Source organism: Furipterus horrens, unplaced genomic scaffold (assembly GCF_987537825.1).
Source record: "Furipterus horrens unplaced genomic scaffold, mFurHor1.1.pri manual_scaffold_7, whole genome shotgun sequence".
NCBI classification, from domain to species: Eukaryota; Metazoa; Chordata; class Mammalia; order Chiroptera; family Furipteridae; genus Furipterus; species Furipterus horrens.
In genome coordinates, this window is record NW_028327177.1 from 116,838,480 (window position 1) to 116,863,632 (window position 25,153).

Below are 25,153 nucleotides of genomic sequence, written 5' to 3' on the forward strand. Positions count from 1 at the left end.
TACCCAAACAGGTAGCCAAAGTGATTCTTTTGCCAGAAACGACCAGCAGTTTACTTTTTGAAAGAGAAGCTAAAGCACATGGGCACTCCAAGCTTTAAACAAACACATCCTCCCACAAATTCATTTATTTAACTCTGCTTTTCCCTCCTAGTCAAAGATTTTCCCTGTCAACCTCAGGGCTTCCTTTCAGATCCAAGGTCATGCAAAGGTGCAGGGTGAGCTCAGCCACTTCACGGCCTCATCACACAGCACTGCCAAGGGTTCAGAAGTCACGTCCCCTTCCAGCCACATTCCAAACACTCAGGCAAGACATCTGGCCCTGACATGTTGTCCAGGGGCTTAATGCTTCTTGGAAAAGTCAGCCTGGCTTTGATATGGAAGCAAGTCAGTGCCAGGGGACTGGGGCTGATGGAAGCAGTTGATGCGAAGTGACACTGGTCTAAGCTAGTACTCATGGGAAGGCCCACCAGGTTAAAGATCCCCAAAGTGTGACCAGCCGTGTAGGAAGAACACTCATGGTCTGACCTGTGCATCTCCCGCCAATCCAGCTTCTCCCAGGAAATATTTAAATACAGATAAAGGCTAGCCTAAAATGAATCTCAAGAAAGACAATGTTGTTCTCCTTGGGAGCAGGAACCCCTGACTGTTTCTTTCCCCATTGTGTCCCTCATGGCTGACTCAAATCTGGGCACACAGCAGGTGCTAAAGGGGTTTACTGGATGGATAAATAATTTTTTAGCAATGAATTTAATTCTCCCCTTCTTGGTAGGTGAGAGGAGAAATGATTTTCTTCTCCCCTGTTTTGCTTTCTCTATTCTGAGGATTACTCCTAGTAAACTAGGAGGCCTGGCCTGTGGCCACAGGTTGCTGAGAAGTGCTGAAACATTCCAGCTTCCCATTGACTGGACTCTCAGCCAGCTATGGGCTCACAGCCAGGCAGCAGCATGACATAAGTCGCCACACTCAAATCCCTCTTTGTTAACTGGGTGGACTCCAAGAGCTCTCTGCAGGTACAGGGTGTGTGGCTTACAGCACTCCTCTAAGTGTTCATTTTGTAAACTACAGTCTTAGAGGACTTCATAAACGTTTACAGATGAGGAGACTGAAGGTCAAGAAGTTCAGTATCTTGTTAAGTTTTCACATCTAGGTCAGCCCTTGACTGTCTGATCCAGACACTGTTCTTTTAATCATAACTTGTTTCCCAGATGAGGAGCTGCCCTTGATTCTAAAGATATGGAGATGCAGGCTGGATGCTTCCTGAACTTTTCCCACCCCAATTTGGAGCAATTCATGTGGGTTCAGTTCCTCCAAATCCATTTTCAACATTGGATTGATGAGCCAAATGAGCATTCTGGTTTTAGGGTCAAAGACTGAGATGCGAAAACCTCTGTGAACCATGTGACCCTGATTCCATACCTTGGCTGCTCTGCCTGTTTCCCTTTCCATGTACGAAGCACTGTGTGGGGGTAGAGAGGAGCATGTCCAGCTCCCCGCCACCGATAAAAGTGTGCCGAAAACACGTAAGCTTGCTCCCTCCCTTTCTCTCCCCTCCAAATAGGTTTAGCAAGTGCCTTGTGAGTCAGACAAGAAAAATGAAAAAGAAAAGCAACCACCCATTTCCCCCAAACTACAAAAAATAGATATAAACAAAACTCAACCACTTTTCCTATAAGGCAATAAAGCTCTCTATAGAAAACAAAATCAGTAAGTGTCTGTGTATGTGTGTGTAGGGGTCACAAAAACTTACAGGTTCTCCGTCATCTCCCATGTGTCCTGTGGTGCTTTTCAGACCTCGAGGACCCTGGGAGGAAAGAAAAATAAATAAATTTTAACCATCTTCCATCAATTCAAACTCGTGAAATCACTGGGCATTTTGGGTAAGTCCTTCCCTTCAGCTTGGTTGTAGTTTTTGCAGGTGTGGCTCTGAGTTTGGGGAAAATCTGACAACCTCTGCAGCCAACTTTGGTCCTTGCACCCACCTCTGCAGGCCTCTGCAGATGGTGGCCCTCCCGATACCTACAGGAGACTGACCTTTGGAATCCCCCTTACAATTCAGAGTGCCAGGGCCAGTCCTGTGACTCAGAGATTTGCTCCGAGGGCAGCAGTGGCCACCACAACTCTTTTAGCAGGCAAATCAATAGTATGTCCAAACAGATCATTTTATTTTCTTCTACTTTTTTGAGAGTTCAAGGAAGAATAAGTATCTCTCCCAACAACTAGGTTGCATATACTTAAATGGCGACCATCTCTCCCTCTGCCATGTGTGGATTAACTGCCTCATGGCTTGTTTGTGACAAGAATTTCAGTTGAGGTTTTCTTTCCTTCTCCTCTAACACAGGCCCTAGCTGTCTCCTCAATATACCAGGGGAGCTGTGCTCTTGGAATATAATTCTATCCATGATCAGAGCAAAGTAATGAGAGAGGAAATGGTGCTAAATGAAATATCATAACTCAGTAAAATGTCCAAGATAAATTATCCTTACACAATCAGAGACAATGCTGGACTCAGGAACAAGCATTGTAATTGATCTCTTAAAATAAAATGAACCAACCCTGGCTGCTGTGGCTCAGTGGATTGAGTGCTGGCCTGGGAACTAAATGGTCGCTGGTTGGATTCCCAGTCAGGGCACAGGCCTGGGTTGCGGGCCAAGTCCCCAGTTGGGGACAACCGATTCTTTCTCTTGCACATCAATGTTTCTCTCCCTCTCTTTCACCATCCCTCTCCCTCTTTCTAAAACTAAATAAATAAAATATTTTTTAAAAATTTTTTAAAGTAAAACAAACCAGACTCTTAATTGTGACCTCTAAAACCTATTTCAAAAAGCACATAAACATAAATAAAATATCAAGGTACAGCTTAATTATTATTAATATCTGTGTAGCCACTACCAGGCCAAGAAAAAGGACACGGATGGTCCCCAGACATGGTGCACATCCCAATCACAAGCCACTCCCACCCCCACTCAAGGGAGACTACTCCAGATTTTTATGAGACTACTTCCTTGCCTTTTAAAAAATATTTCATTACTTAAATATTCATCCCTAGACACTACAGGTTAATTTCGCCTGTTTTCAAAAATTTTATAAATGGAATCATTCCATATATATTCTTCTGTGTTTTGCTTTTTTTGCCCATTACTGTGTTTGCAAAATTTATTCATGTGTGAGTAGTTGCTGTTCATTCATTTTCAACACTTGAGAGCATTCCATTGATGAAAATACCATGATGCACTTATCTATGTTTTTGTTCTGCAATTGCTCTTTTATAATTCATTTTCCTAAAGGGCGATTAATCTGTAATACTATGCTTTTGTTGCAGTTCAATCACGTTCCAACACTGATGAAGTACAACCTTCCTTACTATTTCTAACGCCTCTTGCCACCTTTTAAAATTGTAATAAATTTATTGGGGTGACACTGATTAATAAGATTATGTAAGTTTCAAGTGTACAATTCTATGATACATCATCTGTATATTGCATTGTGTGTTCACCATTCAAGTTAAGTTTCCCCCTTAACAGCACATATTGTGTTGTCTGTGTTTATGAGCTTTTTTTGCTTGGTAACTTGCTACTTTCTGTTTTATATCCCATATATGAGTCAAATCATATGGTTCTTATAACCAAATGGGGGAAGGTATTTGCAAAAATAATATCTCTGTAAGTGGCTAATATTCAAAATATATAAAGAATTCATATAACCCAACAACAACAATCAGACAACCTGATTTAAAAATGGGCAGAGGACTGAAAAGACACTTCTCCCAAGAAGGTATACAAATGGTCACCTTTCAGACTGTCTAAAGTGGGTAAAAAGTATACATTGCAAAATCAAGATGCAATGTCACCAAGGAGATAGAAGAGAAATGGGAGTTATTCTTAATAGCAGCATAAAAAGTAAGCCTTTCTGAACTGGTTCCTACACCACAGAAATCACACAAAATGCCCAAGACAGTTATGTCAGCATCAAATGCAGGTTGCAAATCCAACCACTCAGCCTCGGCTCCACCCACAGCAAACCAAGGCCCATTAAGTAAAATGGTTTCAACCGAATGACACCTGTAAGCCTTGTAACCCTTGGGTCCCATGAGGTCCTGGAGTCCCTGGACACTTGCAAAATGTGCAGCAGCATGTCCTCTCCGCAATGTTTCCCTGTAAAATGCAGACTTGAGTGAGCAACAGTTGTCAGGAACTTCAGTACATGTGAACAGTATTCACACAAATCATAATCCACCACCCACAAGCTCATGCTCTCCCTCTGGGTGAGGCACTGCAAAGAGTAAGAGGGGCTTTTGATCGAACACCTTATAGAGGCTGCCAGGTTAGCAACTGTGTTCACAACAAACTGTCCAAGGAAATGACCTCTCTTTATAGGAAGGGTGCGTGCCACATGGAGGGCCATAGACCAAGTTTGCAGAAGACTGGTTGGTTCCTAATCGACAGTCTCCTGTTTCCTGGGATTTCTGTAGCATACCCAAGCATTCATTTTTTGAAATAACAAAGGCTGAAAGGGCAAGCAAAAACAAAAATTCAGTGCTCTGGTCTTTCACACTTTTTTATATACTAAAGTCCATGTACTGAATTTAGGGCAAACAAGGAAGTCTTTGGAAATATTTAGCAAGATTCCAATTTTGTTCCCATGGCATTTTGAATAACTAGATTTTTGTTGTTGTTGTTGTTGTTCAAAAACTCACCAGATACTGTGATAGTGTTTTGCCCAGGTCTCTCTTTCCAATGGTCAGGTGAGTCCTGTAATCAAATCCTTTTCCAAATTCAAAGCTGGAAAACTCATCAGGAGCATTTGGGTTTAGGGACACCACCAGCAGAGCATCAAGTCCTATGCAGTAAAAATGACAGATATAAAACCAAAGAAATTGTTCATGAAAAGAAAAGAAAAGAAAAGAAAAACTATTCAGTGAACATTATGCAAAGAATCAGAATGGGGAAAAACGTAAGAGGAAGCAATACTCTTGACACATGAAGAATGCAATAGCAGGTTTGCCTGCATTGTCAATACACACACTAGTAACTCATTGATCCCTGACTATAGTATGAAATGTCCCAAGAAAAAGTATTTACAAATCTTGTAACAGAAAAGTATTTAATATCTCATCACCAATCTTAAGCATTTGAAAGCAATTTTTAAGAAAAGGCATTGTTCTTGTTTATCATCAGGGTTTTTCTGAATGTGACTGAATGTGAATTAGTGATAATTCTCAAAGTCCTCTCTATTGCCAAAGACCCCTGGGAGCCCAGGCCCTCAGAGCCTGAGGAAAGTTCAGGGTAATTTTAGTCTTTTCCAAACTCTTGGCCATCCCCAGGAGTTCATTTATTCACTCATTCACTCACTCACTTATTAATTCATTCACTAATTCATGCACTCCACCCATTCTTTTATTAAACAAATCCTTGCTTATTAGGAGCCTGTTATGTACTAATCATTGTACCAGGGATACAAGATGAATAGGATAGGCATGCTCCTTTCCTTCACAGAGGTATGGTCTACTGGGAGAGGTGGACAGGAATCAGATAGATGCTCTGAGAAGTGATAGGTGCTCTGAGAAGTGATAAGTGCTCTGAGAGGAAATGTCAGGGTGCTATGAAAGCCTAAACCAGAAGCTTCTAACTCAGTCTTGGAAAGTCAGGGAAGGTTTCTGCAAAGAACTGATGTCTAAGCTGTTCCTAAAAAGTGAATTGAAGTTGGTCAAGAAAACAAACCAGAGATGTGAGGTGGAGAGAAGATGGGATGGGGGTCCAGAGCTGAGAGTGGGAAGAGTTCTAGGCAAAAGAGAAGAGTCTATGCAAGAACTGGGAGGATGGGGCTGTGAAGTACATTGGAGAAAAGGTGGAAAAGATTCTGTATGCCTGGAACACTGAGTGTGAGGAGTGAGGTAGAGCTGGAGTGGGGGGCAGGGCCAGATCCCGCAAAGCATCATGGGCCATACTAAGGAATTTGATATCCCAAGATCAGTGAAAAGGTGTTGAAGGGATCTGAGAAGGGAGAGTGATATAATCCATCAATAAAGCAGGGCATTTTGTGGCCTTTAGAAAAGTTTCCCACAGAAGCTGAACCCCAGAAGACAGTATGGGCTTACACCCTGCGAGTCTCAAATGATATACCCCATCTGACACTCCACGGAGCCTCTCATCACTTCACATTACTCTCAACTTCTGCAAATAGCTTCTGGCTCAGCCTGAAACTATGACATGAACAGGAAATATAAAGTGAGATGTGCTTTTCAAAATCCATGTGGCCATCTTTCACATGAAAAATCAAAAACAATAAAAAACATCTTAGGTCAGGTTCTCAAGCAGCAGAACCTGAGAGAGGAATTTCTGTGTATGTGGTTTACTGAGGGAGAGAGAGGGAATGAAGATAGGGAAGGGGAAGTGATAAACAAGGGTGTGTCTCAGTGAAGTCTTCACCTTAACCTGATTCATGAGGGAATAAATTGTATCATAGTTGACCCCTATATCAATTTTTGTATCCCTATATCAATGATTGCCTCCCTTCCACTCCCAGGTGGGATATGATACAACCCCCCCCCCACCCCCCAAGCATCAGGTCAGTCAAGGACCCATATCTGTGGAAAGTTACTGTTGTAAGCACTTGGCCATAGCACTTGCAGCATTTGGGGGGTGAGTGTGTAGGCTGGTCAAGGGGGTTTGGGCAAGGCACCAACAGAACAGCATCTGCTACAAATGGCCAGATGGCCAAGATCTAGGGCACCTAAATAGGATAGGGATTTGTTCAGCACATTCCATGCTTCATCATTTAAATTTTCAACCAGTACATACCTGCTTCTCTGAGCCTGTTGGATTGATTTTCAAGCATTGTGATGCTTTCATCCCCGAGACCATCTGAAAAGATGAGTAGCACCTAGGGAAAGAAGGAGGCAGAGAAGAGGCAAATGTGAAAATGAAATATATAATTCGGAGGGAAAAACATACAAAAGCATGTGGAGATGGGAGGTAGAATGTGACGTGGATACCTGTCCTTGGGATGCAGATTTATCCTCAAATGTGTTCCAAAGCTGCTGCAAGAACTGTGCGTTCAGGTGAGTTGGCCCATCGACAGTGACTTGCAGCAGGTTGAAAAATGTTGTTTCCTGGTAGATTTGGAACATAGCAGGGAATTTTTTGTCATTTTTCACCTTAAAGGCCACATTCACGTGTGTCTCTGCACCTGCCCCACAGCTTGCTCCCCTGATGGAGGTGATGTCCTTTAAGATGCCTGGGAGGTATAATTCCAGTCGGGGGTGGCCATGGAACAACAACTGCCCAGGACGGTGAGTGGAAATGTCGAAGCCGACCACTATGTTCACAAAGCAATCTGGAGACCAAGGGAAACAAGACCAGATTAATGAGTAGATAGAAGCAAGGAAGACAGATAGGGCAGAAAAAGAAAAGCGATCATGGCCCAGGGGTGTGGGGCTTCTAGTAGCCAAAAAAGTGTCCAAGAAGGAATATACTGGCTGCTCAATCAACATGTAATATCAGTGTTTCCTCTAACACAAGTTCCAATTGCTATTTGAAGTCCCAGTCATGGTTTAGTCTCATTATCAGTAGCTGGCTGGCTGTGTGTGTGTGTGTGTGTGTGTGTGTGTGTGTGTGTGTGTATCTTTTCTTCTTTTAATGATTACTTATTATGATTCATATAATCATAAAGTTAAATATTTGAATTGTCCTAGGGGATTCTTTATTCCACATGTCACAAACTCAAAGGCCAGGCAGGTAATGTAATGTAAATGAGCCGAGTGGGCAGAGAGTGAAGAAACTGAATGGGGACCAGTAATCCATCTGTTCACTGTTCAGCTCCAGCTGAGAGGAGCCATGTGGGAAAGGAGGCTCAGTCTTGTCAGATCAACTGATTTTTCAAAGAAAAGCCTGAAATCTAATGTGAAATCTCCAGCTTTTAAGAGCCGTAAACTAATTTAACAAGTTGTCAGACACTGGAAGGACAAACACAATTCAGATGCAAGTTGCCATTTGGTCACCTCTGATCCTGTCCACTTGCTCATTTTACATGTGTGGAGAGAGCAATTTACGGAGATTGCTGCAAATAACGAGAGTTAGAACCCTGGCTTTCTGATTCCAGGGACAAGGCTCTGTCTACCATCGTAATCTACCTCCAGTTGAGCACCAAATGGGAGATAAAAGAATCAGACAGCTTGGAAAGACAGTACATTATGTGAAAGAAGTGGCTTCAATCCTAACAACTCTAGAAATAGAAGCACTCTGAGGACTATCTGCATGTTGTACAAATTCCTCAAAATGTCATTCACTGCTGCTTCCTGATGCGCTGTTCTCCCAACTCCAAGCCCTGAGTACAGAACCTAAGTCCCACATGGTTATTTTCAGGGGAAGCTGAATACTGACATTCTCACCAGATGGGTCATTGCTCTCCATTCATTTTTCTTCACCCCCTGCCCCCTTGACTCACTCACATTACCCACCTGGCCTCGGCAGCCATTTGTGCTTGTGACCTCTGGAAATTAAATCATGCCTAAGGACAATGCAAATCTTTACTATGTTAGGATTATATGAATGCCATCATTAAAAGAAGAAAACACGTGTGTCATGCTTGCACACACATACATAGAATCCCTTACAAGATAGTTTAACCAGGTTAAAATAGTAAAACTTCCCATCAGCAAGTACTTATTTTACTTAGTTCCTACTGAATGCAAGGCATTGCTCTAGGACTTCCAGAAGTGGAGAGAGAGAAATAGGAGACCGAATTCCAGGTGCTAAGAGAAGCACACATACTGGATTGCAGTGAGGGGACAGGGCTGACCAGAGGACAACCCAGGACCTCCTCCAGCCTCTGCAACCTTTTCCTTGTCTCTGAGGGTGGTTGACTGATCCCAAATTTCCTGGAAGCAGAGGAGAGGTCTAGTCTCACTGCACACTCTTCTAAAAATATGTTCTTCTTAGAGTGGACCCATAAGACACCCTGGGAGATTGAGAACTGGGAAGATGCAATTAAATAAAAACAAATAAAAAGCAAGGGAACACTTACTGGTTTTCCCGTAGCTCTGGCAGATTTCCCGGACAATTCTTTTTTTCACCTCCACATTCTTTAATTTATTAAAGTCTTGAAAGGTGATTATTTTTTCAGAGTTGCCTGTTATTGGCAGGAGCTGTGCCTTATGAACGTCTCCTATGCCCAAAACCAGGACATGAATTCCAAGGTCTTTCAGGATTTTTCCTGCATCTGCCACATTATCTTGGGGATCTCCAGATGTGATCAAAACCAAAGTTTGAGGGACACCAGCATTTCTTCTCCCACCAACGGATGGATAAAACATAAAGCTCACTTTCTTAAGGGCAAAGTTGATTTGCGGAGGCCCATTGCTCTTGATGATGTTTTGAATTTGAGTCTTCCACTCGGTTTTGGTCAGAGAGTTTTCCAAGTCAATAATTTCTTTGTAGAGCCTCCCAAATTCAGCCATCCCAATTTTTATTCTTTGTGACTCGATGTCAAAATTATCAATTAAGTCTGACAAAAAATCTGTCAGGGTAACAAAGTCTGAATGAGATACCATGTCAGAGCCATCACAAAGGAAAATCACATCAGCTTCTCGAATGTTGCAGGCTGCAATTGGAAAAAATATGTCAATTATTTCCCTCATGAATCATTCTAAATTTTCCCTTTACTCAAATGCTCAAATTGCTTTACTAAATATCCACATTAGTAGTAAACTGAGACAAGTTAACAGAAGAGAGAATCACCAATTGGCCCCCAAAGAGAAGGAAAAATAGCAAGATGGAGAAAGGTAAAAGACTTTGTTTCAAATTTTATTAATACCATCCATTTAACAATAAAAACTAATAAAAGAAAGAAAGTTAAATGTTTTGGCATACAGTAACAGTTAATATCCATGACCGCCTTATGAAGAATTATTCTAAGCTTATAGATACAGAAATGGAATTCAGAGATTAAGTAATTTGCCTTAATCTCTAAATTCTGTAAGAATACACAATTACTAAACAGTGTGGCTGGTACCTGGACCTCTCAGTCCTTTTTATCCTTAAACCCATTACTTTTTCTGATTGTAATTTTTAAAAAATAATATCATCACCCAATTACTAAAACTTCATTGAACAAGTGCTAATGGCTAGTCAACAGGGCATGGGGTTTTCTTCCTAAAGTCCAATGTGAAACGTCCCATAACCAAGGAATGATCTTCTATATTCAGTTCCAATCAAACACAGTGGCTGGGATAGGGGTAGCACTAAAGTAATTATTAAAGGTAATCAAGACAGTGAAATGTCTACTCTCACACAATTCCTTGTAAGAACAGTATAGTAGACACAGCGACAGCTGGCCCAGATAGACCTTCAAGGAAGGACCTGCTGCCTGGCTATGGGAGTACGGTCAGCAGGCAGCCTCTAGCTATCAGCTCCTTCAGGGTCAGCCTCATTGCAGAGTGAAGACTTGCCAGAGGCCATGTCCTTACCAGGGCTTCCTACATCTGGGGGACTAAGTGAAAAGAGCATATAAAGACCTTGTTATTTTAGTCTGAGGCAACTCCGATGGGCAACACTCACTCCAGAGCTTCCTGCCAGGTTTGAAGCTTTGTCAAGCACGTATCACCGTTTGCTGAGCGTCCTGCTTGCCCACTGTTTGCTGACCATCCTGCTTGCCCCCTTTCTTTCACAGGTGTGAATCCTTAATAAACTTCCTGCATCCTGATCAGGTAGACATGGGAGATGAGAATAAAACAGACCCCATATTGCTAAGAAAAGGCTGTAGTCCTTGCAGTGTACTCGATTTGGTGGGGACCCAATGAAAAACAAGAAGCCAAGTCTTTCCAAGAAGCTCATAATCTTCTGACAAATACAGAAAAGGAAATAGTAAATGTGTGTTATGTACTACCACCAGGCAAAATAGAAGGTACAGGAGGTGGGGGACACAGTGAAGACACTGTCAAGTGTTGGGTCAGGAAACTAGCAAACAAAGGCTGGAACATATCAGACAAGCTAACTGTAGCCAGGGGAAGTGGTGGGCTGGCATGTTTGTGGTGGGTAGAATGGTACATGCAAAAATGCAAAGGAATTCCAAAATAACAGGAGATTCTGAAGAGGGGAAGGACAACAGATAAATTAGAGAAGTGGGCTTCTGCCAGATGGAATTCAGGAGTTTGGAATTGTAAACTGTAAGCAGAGCAGTGACAGTCCAATGTCTATTAGAAAGCTCACTTAGTGTTGAGAGCAGGCTGGGAGCTGGCAATGGGGATGGTAAGGAGACCAGGTTTGGGGGTGTGAGTCTTGGGACAGGCTGAAGCGGGCAGAAGAACTGAGTGGTCCCAGTTCCTTGGAAAAACTCATACTTTTTCTTAAAGATGATACCATCATTCAGTGTCTGGCATCACAAAGATGAATTTATTGCTTACCTAAGTAAGGCAGAGCTAGGATGGTCAGACACAGCTTCATTCTGCACAAATGCTGACCTGACACAGGATTGGGGGGAAGGTGTTGTTTGGAGTTGGACTGCTTACAGAGATGGGAGGTGGGTTAATGTCAGTTTTAGGAACATATTTGTGTTGAATTCAAAAGTAGATTTCAAACTGGTAGAGAGTAAAACAGAAAGAAGAAAGGAAGAAGAGAAGGAAGTCCACAGGAAGGGAGTGAAGAAGGGAGGGAGAAAAATATTAGTTGATTGATACATTTGCCAGTTTGAAGGACTGGGCCAATACTCGGCCAGGAGTCTCACCTTCCAAGGAGGCCTCCCTAGATGACTTTTCGATCTCTCTCTGCTGCTTTAAGCTCAAGTAGCAAATCTCACTCAGCTGTGATGCCTGCAGCCTCCCCTAACCAAATGGTACCTCATGGAATCAGCTCAGGCCCCTTCCTTCCTTGTTCCTAGCAGCCGGTCTCCATCATCACACACTGAACTCCCATATTCTTCCCTCTGCACTAGTGACCCTCATCCAGAAAAACACATTAGACCTCTTGAACTTCCTATGACCCCATAGAATGCCTATAATCCCATTTAGATGGCCCCAGATCTTCGAAGACAAAATATTATCTGTTTAAACCATGAAACTCTTTGGCCTCAATCTGATGCCCAGTGGCTGCATTGAGGCCATTAAGCAAATGAAGCATCGCATAAAGGCCAGAAAATGGGGTAAGGTGAGTATGATCTAAAGGAGAGTTCCCTTCTGCCAACTAAAAGGCAACACAGCAAGACAGAAAGAAGTGCTTCAGAAACTTTCTAACACCTCTTCAATGCATATTGTGGAGGGAAGGAATCTTTAGGATCTTGCTCAATCAGTGCATTTCTTTTAGAGATGAGAAAAACATGTAGCCTAAGCCAAGAAAGTAATTGGAAGCCACAACGTAAGCCCCATAGAAAGTTTAAAAATTACAACTTACCCTCTTGTGCATTGATACACATACTTTCTTGTAGAGGCAGGTAAATATCTTTTAGTTTGTCAAAATCACCTACATGAATAGTGTTGTTTTTATTCCCTGCCACAGCCTCGAGCTCTTCTTGGTTGGCCTGATCTACACCCACTGCGTAGATGATGATGCCTTTCTCTCTTAACTTCAATGCTGCCTCATTGAGCATACTTCGGTCATCGGACACCCCATCAGTGATGATGATCAGCATCTGCTTCACGGCTTGCTTGATTCGGCTGCCATATTTCTCTGTGAACAGGATGTCTGTGTGGTTGAGAGCCCTGGCAGTGAAGGTCCTGCCTCCGGTGTCCCTGCGCCTCCTCAGATTCTCAATGACTGCTGATCGGTCCGGGTATGTATTGAGGTAGAAGAGCACCTCCGGCTCTTCAGAGTATGTGACGGCTCCAAACTGAACTCGGTCCCTGCCAACATCCGCTTTATTCACCAAATGGACAGTCAGGTTAATCATGCTTTCTTGCTGTTTTGCATTTATGCTGCCGGAATGATCTAGCACAAACACAATGTCTAACTGTCTGGTACTTTTGCAATCTGAAAGAAGAAGAAAGCAGGCATCACTAAATTTCCATAGAGCATTCTACACTGACAGCTGGGAAGGGGAGCAAACTTAACATTTGCCATGAGCCTTCTATGTGCCAAACACTGTATCTCAGTTCTTCAAGGCAGCTGTTGCCATCTTACAGAGAAAGAATCTGTGACTCGGAGGTGTACAGCTTGCCCAGCCCGTGATTCCAAGGACATTTAGAACCTTATCTATGCAACTCTACCAGTGGTTGTTCTTACGACACACACCACTCTGTTTTGCTATATCTCATTAGGATGTGAAATGCCTTTTGCTAAGTAGACTCTCAACTGGAAGGAAATGTCAGGAGGTAGTTGGTTCGAAGTCAATATAATGGTGAGGCATGACTGATGTTTGCCACACTGGCCTGCTGTTTCACAGAGCTTAGGGGCTCACTGCATAATCTGGGATTTTTATCCTACTCCTCTGGCTGCAGCTACCTTCTCAGCTTCTGACAGGCGAACCTTCCCATGTGCACCATGCCTCTCCACATTTATTTGTGCTCCTCTCCCTGACCTCCTGAATTACAACTCAGAAAAGGGGTGGCCCCAAGTTGGGGTAGACCTAAGGCTCCTATCCCCTCATCCCTAGCCCCAAGCCCTCCTTCCTGCACATTAAAAGCCAAGTGGCCCTGACCAGTGTGGTTCAGTTGATTGAGCATCATCCTGCAGAGCAAAAGGTCACCAGTTCAATCTGTGTTCAGGGCACATGTCTATGCTGTAGGTTCAGTCCCCAGTTGGGGTGCATAGGAGAGAGGCAATCGATCAGTGTTTCTCTCTCACATCGATGTATTTCTCCTTCTCCTTCTCCCTACCTGTCCCCCTTTCTAAGAAACTTAAATAAATAAGTTTTTCTTTTAAGCCAAGTGAGCATTCAGGTTGGATCTCCAAAAAAGTGCAAAGTATGGACTTTCTCCCCTCTGTTTTCCCTCCCTCAGTAATGTAAGCACATGCCGTCCCAAGGTTGGTTTTCTCCGTTCCACCTGCCCATCACACCTCCAATCCTTATTTCTGGCAAAGAGGTCTCAGATTTTCAAGTCAAAGACACTGTGGATGAGCCCAACCTGTCTATGTCGGAACCCAGGGCAATAACCTGGGTTCCTTCAGATATGACTAGGCATGACTTGATAATATTTTATGAGTCCATCTTATGTATGAGTTAGCTGAAATTTCACCTTATGCTACAGACAGGGCCTCCACAAACATTACGTTTATCAAAATGAAGAAATGCCAGAAAGAGCCCTGTGGATTTCAAAGGTAGGGCTGTGGTCTGAAGGGAAGCTTTTCTTAGAATGTCTCAACCAAGAATTTTAAAATTACTGCCATTCTTAGAGAGAGAAAAAAACTCTAGTTATGTGAGAACTCTTAGCACCACTGTCTAAAACTCAAAGTTTATACTGAGACATTTTATTTTTTATCTTCCTAAAACCTTCACACACATAATTATGAAGAATGAAACCCAGAGGAGGTCTCTGTGTATCCAGGGGAACAAGCTACAGCAAAGTTCATGAACATTTTGGTTTATTTTCTTGTATCCAAACGCACATACTAGATTTAAAAGCTCAGGTGTTTTCAGTCTTAGATGTAGATTTATATCAAGTTCTCATTCAAGAACCATTAAAGTTGATGATTCCCCCAAGCAATCATAAAAAGGGTAACAAATTTAAAATTTCCAAAGAGATAGATACATGAACAGGCAAATATAAAATATCTAGCTGATAGAGGTTAAGGATAATAATGTGAAGTAATGAAAATACATATTATACCTTTAAAATACAGAGGGGCTTGGGGGAGAGCAGGTGCTTAGGGTACTGAATTTACTTTAAGAGGAAGATAAATCTGTATTTCTAATTATTTCCTGCTTAACCAGGGTTATAGAAATAATTCTGGGGAATTGCTTGGTATTAAAAATTGGCTCTGGAAAATCTAGGTATGCCAGTACTAAGGAGTTGGAAGTTTAATGTAAAATTCTGCAACCTTCTTAGAATGTATTTGAAATCACCAAAGCCAGATTATTCTGTTGCCCACGTAGCTGACAAAATTGTTAGTCTGGAATATCTTTGGAGGTCATGGATATTTCAATATAACATAGGTAAGACCAAAACTGAACACCAAAGTCCAGTTAGAGGCCAAGCCCAGAGTACAATCCACTGTTCACCCCCACTATATAGCCAACAGCTCATACCCTTGAGTCCTGAAGGATAGCAAGGCCACTTACCATAAAGAGCACACACGTGAAAGATGAGTTTACTTTCTATTGCTTTTAGATGGTCAAACTTCTCCACATGGAAGACCAGGCTGCCATCCCCACTGATCTCCTCCAGCTGAGTCCTGTTGGCGCCATACACCCCCACAGAGAAGATGGTCACACCCTTGTTCCGAAGAGCTCTAGCAGGGTCTCTCACATTATCCTGTGCTTCTCCATCCGTGATAAGAATAAGAAACTTTCTGACCCCAGGACGGGCTCCCTTGAGATGGGTGAAATAGTCATCTACAAAGGTTAGCGCACTTCCAGTTGAAGTGTTTTGATCAATGGCAGACATTCTGTCTATTGCATCAAAAATTTCTTTTTGTGTAAAGTATTGATTCATTTGGAACTCTTCCTTACTATAACTGCTGAACTGAACGACACCAATTTGAGTTTTGTCCTGGCCAATTTGAATCTTAGCTGACACATTTTTCATGAAGTTTTTCATTTTCTTAAAGTTTCCAGGTCCTATACTGCTAGAACTGTCCACCAGAAACATGATGTCAGTCTTCATGCCTTCACATCCTGCATGTTATCAAAAGGATCAGAAACAACTCAGGTTGGCAAGCTTCTCAGAATATGTAGAAATAAAAGCAATAATTACAAAACATTGGAAATTAACTCCAACAACTACTATTGCATTTGCAAATTTCATTCACCTCTTTAATAAGTCTGCTGATTAGAACCCTAAATCAGAAATCCACTGAAGATTATCCAAGAATTTTTAAAGAAGAAATGTAATTTCCAACATGTCTATTCATTTATTCATGTATGCATGCATTGTTCATTCATTCATCATTCATTCATTCATAGTCCTTTCTTTTTTTTTTTTTTTTCTTTTTTTCATAATTCTTGAAGTGCAGGAAATGCCAAGGTCAGGCTATGTGTTAAAGATGCAAGTGATAAAAAAAAGTAATCAGAGGAAAAGTAATCCATTCCCTGCACTCATGGCAAATGTTCCAATGTTTTATGTACATCTCTAAAGAAAACTTCAAGTAATGTTTATATAGAATTATTTTCTGGAATAATTTAAAGTAATTTGAGAAACACTGTAAATCAATATTAGAAACTGGAGTGAAAAGCTTTTACCAGTGGTAAGTGCATTAGTAAACACATATTCATTCAATGTGGACTTTTTTTGTTTATACAAAAATTTGTAGAAACACTGATGGGAATTGGTATACACACACACAGGACCAATTTCTATAAGCCATAGAAAAAAAAGTGTTATTAATTCATGGTACAGATACTGTATGTGTGTATAAATATATGTATATAAAATACATTGTCTTTAGCATGTATTTATTTAGTCTTATTCCTTTTGTCTATCTCTTATCACTGCCATTCTCTCACCAGCCCCTCTCTCAATATTCAGTCTATGCCATACTATTTGAAAATGAACAATTAACATCAGTCATAGAAGAATGAAAAGATGCTCATTATTTTTAAATCACTAGTGTTGTATAAAGCCCACCACAAGAGATTATAACCATCCTTTGAGACCCTAACCTCCCTGGACCGTCTTGAAAGTCATAAACAAGGAAGTAGGTGAAGATGTCTGTGGCCTCGGCAAAGCCCTACTGCTGTGAAGTCTGGAAGGCTCTCTCACTACTTCCTAAGAAGTAGACTTTTACATGTGATTTAGTATTCACAGGCTCTATCTCCTTGTATGCATTTGTAACAGAGACTATTTCTTGTCCTCTAACATCTGTTCTTCTGTTCTATGATAATCAAGTTTCAGCTAGGTAGATGGTTGCCTAGGTAAAGACTATACTTCCCAGCCTTCCTTGAAGCTAGAGTATCCTATGACTAAGTGTGGGCCAGTAGACATAAGCAAGAGTGATTTGACCACTTCTGGGTCTTAACATTAAAACAGTTAAGCATGGCTCCCCTGGCCTTTTTTCCCTTTTCACAAATGGAAGGTCATGAGAACTTGGACTTCACTATGACCTAAAGATGGAAGCTATGTACTGAGTATGAAACAGCCTCTCTACTATATCTGAACTGCTTACTTGGACTACTATGCAAGAGAGAAATAATATTCTCCTGTAAGTGCTCCACATGCATAATTACCTTCAAGCTTCGCAATAAGGGCTACACACAAGGGACCAAGGCAAGTAGACAGTAAGTAACGTATTACAGGCCCACAACTAAGTAATAAAGCTGGGGTCTAAACTTGGACTCTTTCACTCCAGCATCCCATCTCCTATGCTTCTCAGGAGACAATGTTTTCATGTGCTAATACTAGTAATCAATGCATACCATCTTCAGTTAGTAAGTGGCTATTATTAAGATAAATAATAATCAGGTACAGGAATCTGAAGATTTGTTCTTCCTAACTTTTGGTACTTAATTTGTAGTCTGAACAAAAATGCAAATATGTGTTACAAATAAGAATAAATAATAATAGTTGCCCATATATTAGGATATGCATTCATAATAAAGAAATAATGGTGGGTGTCTGTTATGCTAAACCTTTAAGAATTCTCTGGTGTGGGTATTATCCTCACAGAGGAGGAAGTTTGAAGCTCTGGTAGAAAAATAAGTGGAACCCTAATCTATCTAAAGCCAGAGCCCATTTTCTTTCCACTGTATTCATCTGCCTCAATTAATGCAAGTGCATGCATACACACACACACACACACACACACACAGAATAGAGTCTCTTACACACCACAGCAATGGGCTTTGTCAAGGTCACAACATTCTTAGCAACCTTCCTACTTCTGACTTTCAAAATGGCCCCAGGGCAACTATCTATTATAGAGAGATTCTCCAATCTTGACTAGTTTAAAGTAAGGGCTGAAGCCTTCCATGGTGATAAGGGAAGTTAACAAAATGTTAACCAGACAACTGGTCACATCACCCCATGTCTCAGCCTATTGGTCTGCCTAAAACAACTAATGAAGTGCAGAAAGTAAAGCCTTTTTTTGTTCTGCTTACCTTTATCAGTGCAGATGCTGCGAACAACTTCATTTTTGATGCTTTCTAAAGAATCAAAGTTCCACCCAAAGTTAACCCTTTCTTCTTTCCCAGCAATTTGTAGCAGTTGTGTTTTGCTAGCCTTCCCAATGCCAATGGCATGAACGATGATTTGTTCAGCTCTTAGTCTCTCAGCAGGTTCCAGGACACTGTCCTCAGACATCCCATTAGTCAGCACAATGAGGTGACAGGGAACTTGGCTTGACCTATGCTTCCTTCCCTCCCTTATTATTGGCAGCATGAAATCCAAGGCTGCCCCAGTAGTAGTTCTGCCTTTGAGTTGCTTGAGGTTTAAAACAGCATGTCTTAAGTCCACATCATTAGTATGACTATGGATATAAAATTCCACTTTTTTCTCATGCGAGTACTGCACAGCCCCAACTCGGACTTTGTCTGGACCAAGGCTAAACATGTCTATCACCCCCAACATAAATTTCTTGATTTCATTTAAGTGCTCTTTCTGGATGCTGGTTGAGCCATCAATGAGGAAATAGAAATCAGCCTCTTTTGTATCCATACAGCCTGCAAAAGAAAAAAAGAAAAAGAAAGAAAGAAAAATAAAAAATGAAAGTGCATTATTCATTAATTATAGAGAATCTGGAGAGAAATTTGCAAGCAGATTTTGTAGAACATGAGGCTGCGAAGGTTCTAAAGAATGAGGATGCTTCAGGTTGGCCCAGAACCTGTACATTTCATCGATCCTATTCATGTCCATTTTCTCCTTTGAAATTTGTACTACTCTCATGAGGAAATCAAAACAGAATGAGGCCCAGTGGTTTGTCTAAGGCCAAAAACACAAAACCAGTAAACTGAAGAATAAGAACCAGATTCCCAAGTCTCCAGGCTGTAAGTCAAATAGTTTTTCTAGTATTGACACCTGCCTTTTAGACAGTTATGCCTTATGGTTTCTTGAGAAACAGGGTGAAACAAATGACCTCCTGTTCTTACTTCCCCAACAACCAACCTCCTCTTCCCAGAGCAACTAGGACAATATATTTAAAATTAGAACCAGATCATAGTATACTTCTATTTAAATGATTTATCATTGCATTTAGAATTTAAAAATAAAGAACTGGCCTGATCTTTTCCCCTGCTTTCCTCTCTGACCCTATTTCCAGGAATTCTTCATCTTACTCACTATACTCCAACCACACTGGGCTTCTTTCTATGCTTTAAATGTACCACAGGCTTTTGCACTTGCCTTCCTCTCTTCCTGGAATATTCTTTCCCCCAAAGGTTCACATGGCTGGTTCCCTCTCATCTCATCATGGATGTGTCCACTCAGATGTCTGTTCCTCAGAAAGACCTCTTCCTTTTCTCCAGCTAAAGCACATCAATTATTGTCTCCCCTATTACCCTATTTTCTTTACCATACCCTTTTCTTTCTGAAATTTTCTTATTCATTTGTTTACATACACAGCCTACTTTCTGCCACAGAACATCAGTTCCATCAAGGCAGAGACTTGCCTAGTTCTCCGCTTCTGCCCAGTAGGCCTGGTACATCGCATGATTGCAACAAAAAATTTTAAATGAAAGAGCTCTCAATGTTCCTTCCTTTGTTGAGAGCAGATTCTATGAAAAGGTGCTTTCACTTCCCTAATAGTCTACATACAACCCTATCTAGTCGTTCATTGGAATCGGGTGGGAGGAAAAGCATACTTTGAAAATTTAAGTTATTTATGCAATTATCTGGTTGAGTCTGTGAAAAGATCTGTAAAACATAAGACAGTTTAGTCACTTCAAAAACATTTTCTTTCTTGACAGCTTTTTGGGAATTTATAGCTATTGACAGTACTTCAAGCTATGAGGACTTGGTCCTTAAGAAATCAGAAATATTGGAAATAGTGTAAGTTTGACCTTGAGAATTAAACTATGAAATCAACACATAAAGCATCAGGGCAAAGATAAGTAATTGTTTGCAAAAGACAGATTTGATCTTAGGCCAGCAAAACTTTACGGCAAACAGCATTAATTGATTTAATTGATTTGTATACTTAATAAAGAAGAATTAGGTGTTTTTCAGAAACAAGACAGTGGTGCTCATCAATGATAGAGAAACAAATGAGTCACAGTGGGTAACCATGGCGTTGCCCATCCATCCCTGCCTAGAGTTGGGCTGTCCAATATACTAGCCACTAGTCACATGTTGCTATTAAAATGTAAACTTAAATTGAAACTATTTTAAAATTTAAAAAAATTTAAAAATCAGCTCTTCGGTCACAATAGCCACATTTCAGATGCTAAACATTCCCATGTGGCTAGTGGTTATCATAATGGACAATGTAATTATAGAACATTTTCATCATCACAAAATGTTCAATTGGACAGTGTTGAATGTATCCCCTGACCCCAAGAGTTATCTACAGTTATATAGAGAGATAGATAAAAATATTCTCTTATATATAGAGAGATAGAGATCTATATGTTTGATTTTAAAATACAGTCATTCACTCAATTGGATGCCACTAGACATTTTGATGATAAAACTAAATCTCTTATTGTGATCCCACAACCTCTGGCAGCTTTGATTATAATTCAGCTTCTTATTTGGCATGGCTACAGGGAAAGAATGTACTTCTCAGAAGGCATGAATGTCCAGGCCCTGGGCATTGATAGTTTTCACTATAAAGATATTTATCATTCAATTTCTATACATTATTCCCTTGGTTTTGCTAATGTGAGTCTCCCCTTGATTTAATGAAGTTCTATTTAATAAATTGGATATTACTGTGTTCCAGAAGTAGTGGATATGGCAGGGACTAAGTCAATACATACTGCTTCTCTGTGTTTGGCCATTTTGAAATTACAAAATTGGCAACCACCCTCTTAGCCCATAGCAAATTCACTAAAGCAATGGCTCTCAAACATTGCAATCATGAGTTCACTGGGGAGCTTACTAAAATGCAGGGTGCCCAGAACCTACCCTCAGAGACGGACTCATTAATTTAGGGTAGTACTTGGGCCACTAAATTATTTATAAGCTCCTTGGGAAACTCTGATAAATTTATAGCATATACTGTTGGTGTTCTGCCTGTAGCCCCTCAAATTCTTTACCATTTTCATGCACACTGGTTTCTAGTGCTTTTGTTCCAACAGCTAGCACGAGTGTGTGTTTGTGGGTAGGCTGCTCCTGACACTTGAACTAGAAGTGTCTAAAAATTTACATTCACTCATGTGTGCTGGAACTATACATGAACTACATTGCCCCTGACTGAGACAACTCTAAAGTTTAACCGACATTGTCTTTAGCACAGTCCCATGGAATTGACCCTCTATGGAGCTTTGCTTATCATCCTTCCTTCCTGCTCCCACTTCCTCACTTCCCTACCAATCTCCAGTTTTTCCTGGGTATATTTTCTAATACATTAGTTTCACATAAATGTTTGTTGGGTTTCTGAGGAACCCAATCTAAGTCAGGTGTTGATTTGTGAGAGTCATTGAATTAATCAGAAGTCACCTACTGAGGTTTTATAAAAATTGCCATCCCCTTGTATGGCCCTAGGCTTGGTCCCATCTCTTCCTACGTAGAAATTCTATAATGACAATAATAGTTTCTTGTCACATCATTGCAAACTCCCCAAGACCACATTACACATTCCTCCTATGCCCTAATGGTTGGTACTAGACCAAGCTGGCTGTCACTCTGAGGGAGTCCCCTATCACTCAGGAGGTAATAGCAGTCTTGTTTCTTGCTGCTGCCTTGTAATGTATACGTGCCAGAGGAAATCCAGGGCTAGCTCAGGATGCATTCCTTAAACCTTCAATGGACTTCTCTGAGTTTAAAATTAGCCTTTAATGTCATTTTCCAGTTGAGTGCTGCCAAATTTCAGTTTCCATTGTTTGGAATCACTTTATCTGCAGAGAAAATGTGTGAAGATAGAAGATATCCTAGAATTAGATAAACTCAAAGTCACATCAAGTATCTTTTGGCATGTACCTTTGAAAAGGGTTCAGTAAAACTATAACAGATTCACAAAGCATCTTAAATAGAATATCCTTCACTACAATGATGGAAGAAAAAATTTTAAAAGATTTAAAAGTAAGAAAAGAATCATAGTTGTGCATAAGGATGATCCCTGGAAGACTTTTGTAAGAGCAAAACATTGGCAATGACATATATATATATAATCTCCAACAATTTAGGATATATTAAGCAAATTATGTTATATCTATGTGATGGAATATTATTCCCAACTTTAAAGAAATATTGCAAAAGAGTATTTAAGGAAGACTACAAAAGTGCATGACACAGGTTCATAGGATAATCATTATCCCCAATATCCATTCTCTCCCTCTTCTAAACTAATTGAACGCCCAATTTTTACCTAGGTAAAAATTTTACCTTGGCTGCTCCAACTGAAGATTGCATTTTTAGGCTCACATTTTTACATCTGAGGGTGACATGTGATAAAGTTCTGGCCAGCGGAATGTAAACAGAAATGGTATATGTAATTTCTGAGAATATTCTTGAAGAAAAGGAGGCAGAAGCCTGCCTTTCCCTTACCTTTCAATTTTCTTGCTTGCTGGATGTGAATGTGATACTTGGAGCAGTTAACCTGGACTATGATCCTGGGAACAAGAACAACCAATAGCAAAAAAAAAAAAAGAAAAAAGACTGCGTCCCTGGCACTGTGGTGTACCACACCAGCTCAGTCTGCCTACCCTGGGGCTTATTTAATTGTTTGTTTGTTTGTTTGTTTGTTTATTTATTTAATTTAAAATTATTGTTAATATTGGCCCTGGCCAGGTAGCTCAGTTAATTAGAGCATTGTCCTGATATGGCAAGGTTGAAGGTTTGATCCTCTGTCAGGGCACATAAAAGAAGCAACCACTAAATGCATAAATAAGTGGAATAATAACTCTCCCTCTCTCCCTTCCTCTCTTTCTCTCTAAAATCAATAAATAAAAATTTTTTTTAATCATTGTTATTTTTCTTCTGTTAGGTGCAGCTAAATGTCATTGTAACTGATATAACAAGTAACCTAAAAGACAAGAGAAATAAATGTTAAGAATGGTTTTATCTGAAAAATGGATTACAGGCTATTTTATTTTCTTCTTTATGTTCATCAATACTATTTTATAATTAACACATTTAAGTTTTATTGAGGTACAATTTACTTCCATGTTAAAAAATTCACCCATTGTAATCATTAAGTGATTTTTAGTAAATTTATAAAGTTCTGCAGTCATCACCAAAATCTAGTTTCAAAACAATTTCGTAACTTCTAAATTTCCCTTATCTAATTACAGTCACTCTCACTCCTGCCTCCACCCTAGGCAATTACTCATGTAACTTGTATAATAAGAAAAGTATTTTTTTAACATACCAGTTTTCTCAAGATCCATTTGTTCAGCACGAGTATAAATTTGGGACCATATTTCATTCTGGACCTTTTTCAGGAAGTTCTTACTGTAAATTTCCAAGTCTGCATAGGACTGCAGCATGGAAGCCATCTGTCCTGGAGGGTAAGATACTATTTCTTCTAACTGGGTATTGTCAGCCCCTTTGATGCCCATGGCAAGTACGGTTACGTCCTCCAGACGAAGTTGCATTGCAGCTTCAAGCACCTCATCATCTGAGGGTCTGTGAGTGACCAGAACTGCGATCTGAGGCACTCCCTGGGCCCTTCTGCTGCCACTTGACTCTAAGAAGCCTTCCCTCCTCAACTTCTCAATGGCAGCCCCAGCATTGGATTTCCCAGCCCGGAGAGAAAGCTTCTGGATTTGCTCCTGAAATGCAGATTGATCTTTGCTTGACTTCAGAAAAGAAACAGTCTCAGCTTTATTGCTGTAACTCATAAGTCCAAGCCTCATGCAGTTGTCCTTCACATCCATGGAGGTGGTAATGTTCTTCAGGAAGCTCTGCAGATTCCTTAGATTTTCTCTGGTCCCAACTGCCTCATCCACCAGGAACACAAGGTCAGCCAATGAATCCTTCTCACAGGTCATGGGGAAGGAAACTGTGGAGAGAGATAAAGTAGGACAATCAGCACAAATCACCAGCCCAGAGTGAGAAAGGCACTTTACAAGTTGCCAAAAGGCATTAGTGAAAATAGAGGTAGTCATGACAGATGAGGTTAGCATTGTTTTATTTTAACAAACAGAAGATAAAAATTCTGAACAAGACTTACAAGGTCATTTACTTCAGAGGTTTGGTGTTTCTATTCCCTCTATCTGAAGAATGCTTCTCGCCCATTTTTTTGTTACATCTCCCCACCACCATGATCTTCATGACTGCCATCATCACCACTACGACTACTACCACCACCACCTCTACCTCCACTACCACCAGCTAACAATCCCCAACAACCGTCATCAACAATAACAACAAACCAACCACCCCCCACCACCCCCACCACCATCACCACCTCCTTCACCACCACCTCCATATCCACTACCACCATTCTCAAGCACTGTGATACAGGGATCAGGTAGGAATATTTCTGACCTTGGGGAGCTCACAATCTATGGGAAGGACACATAACTAGATTATATTATTTCAGACACTAGTAAGTGCTAGTAAGGAAATAAAACAGGTGACTCAAATGAGTGACTATACTGGAGTGTAGGGTGGGGACTAACTTCTCTGAGACATAAAGAGGTCAGGGAAGGCGTCCCTGAGAGGATCACATTTGGGTGGAGATATGAATAAAGAGGAGGATTCAGCCACATGTCGTTCTGAGGGAAGAGGAATTCTGGCAAACAAACAGTAGAAGGTGGGAACAAGTAAGAAGCCCTGAGTGGCTGGAGCCAGTGAGTGAAGAACAGTGATGGATGAGGTCGGGGGGAGGTAGGGACCAAATTGTAAAGATGTCACATGATCTTATTTAAATCTTTTAAATGTCATCCTAGTCACTGAGGGGAAATAATGAATTCGGGAATCTCAATTAAGAAACAGCTGTCCTAGTCTAGGAAAGAGATAATGGTTCTTGAACAA

The 25,153-nt window shown here is 40.8% G+C and overlaps 1 protein-coding gene across 1 annotated transcript in view; it reads right to left on the minus strand.

The window, feature by feature from the left end:
• The window catches only part of COL6A5 (collagen type VI alpha 5 chain), a 94,900-nt gene that overhangs the window by 63,974 nt on the left and 5,773 nt on the right, over window positions 1–25,153 (minus strand). Inside the window, 10 exon segments of the mRNA XM_090284944.1 lie at window positions 1,748–1,801; window positions 4,059–4,151; window positions 4,694–4,836; window positions 6,798–6,879; window positions 6,992–7,332; window positions 9,022–9,597; window positions 12,381–12,956; window positions 15,205–15,759; window positions 18,178–18,738; window positions 23,544–24,176. Coding sequence (XP_090141070.1) covers window positions 1,748–1,801; window positions 4,059–4,151; window positions 4,694–4,836; window positions 6,798–6,879; window positions 6,992–7,332; window positions 9,022–9,597; window positions 12,381–12,956; window positions 15,205–15,759; window positions 18,178–18,738; window positions 23,544–24,176 — 3,614 coding nt within the window.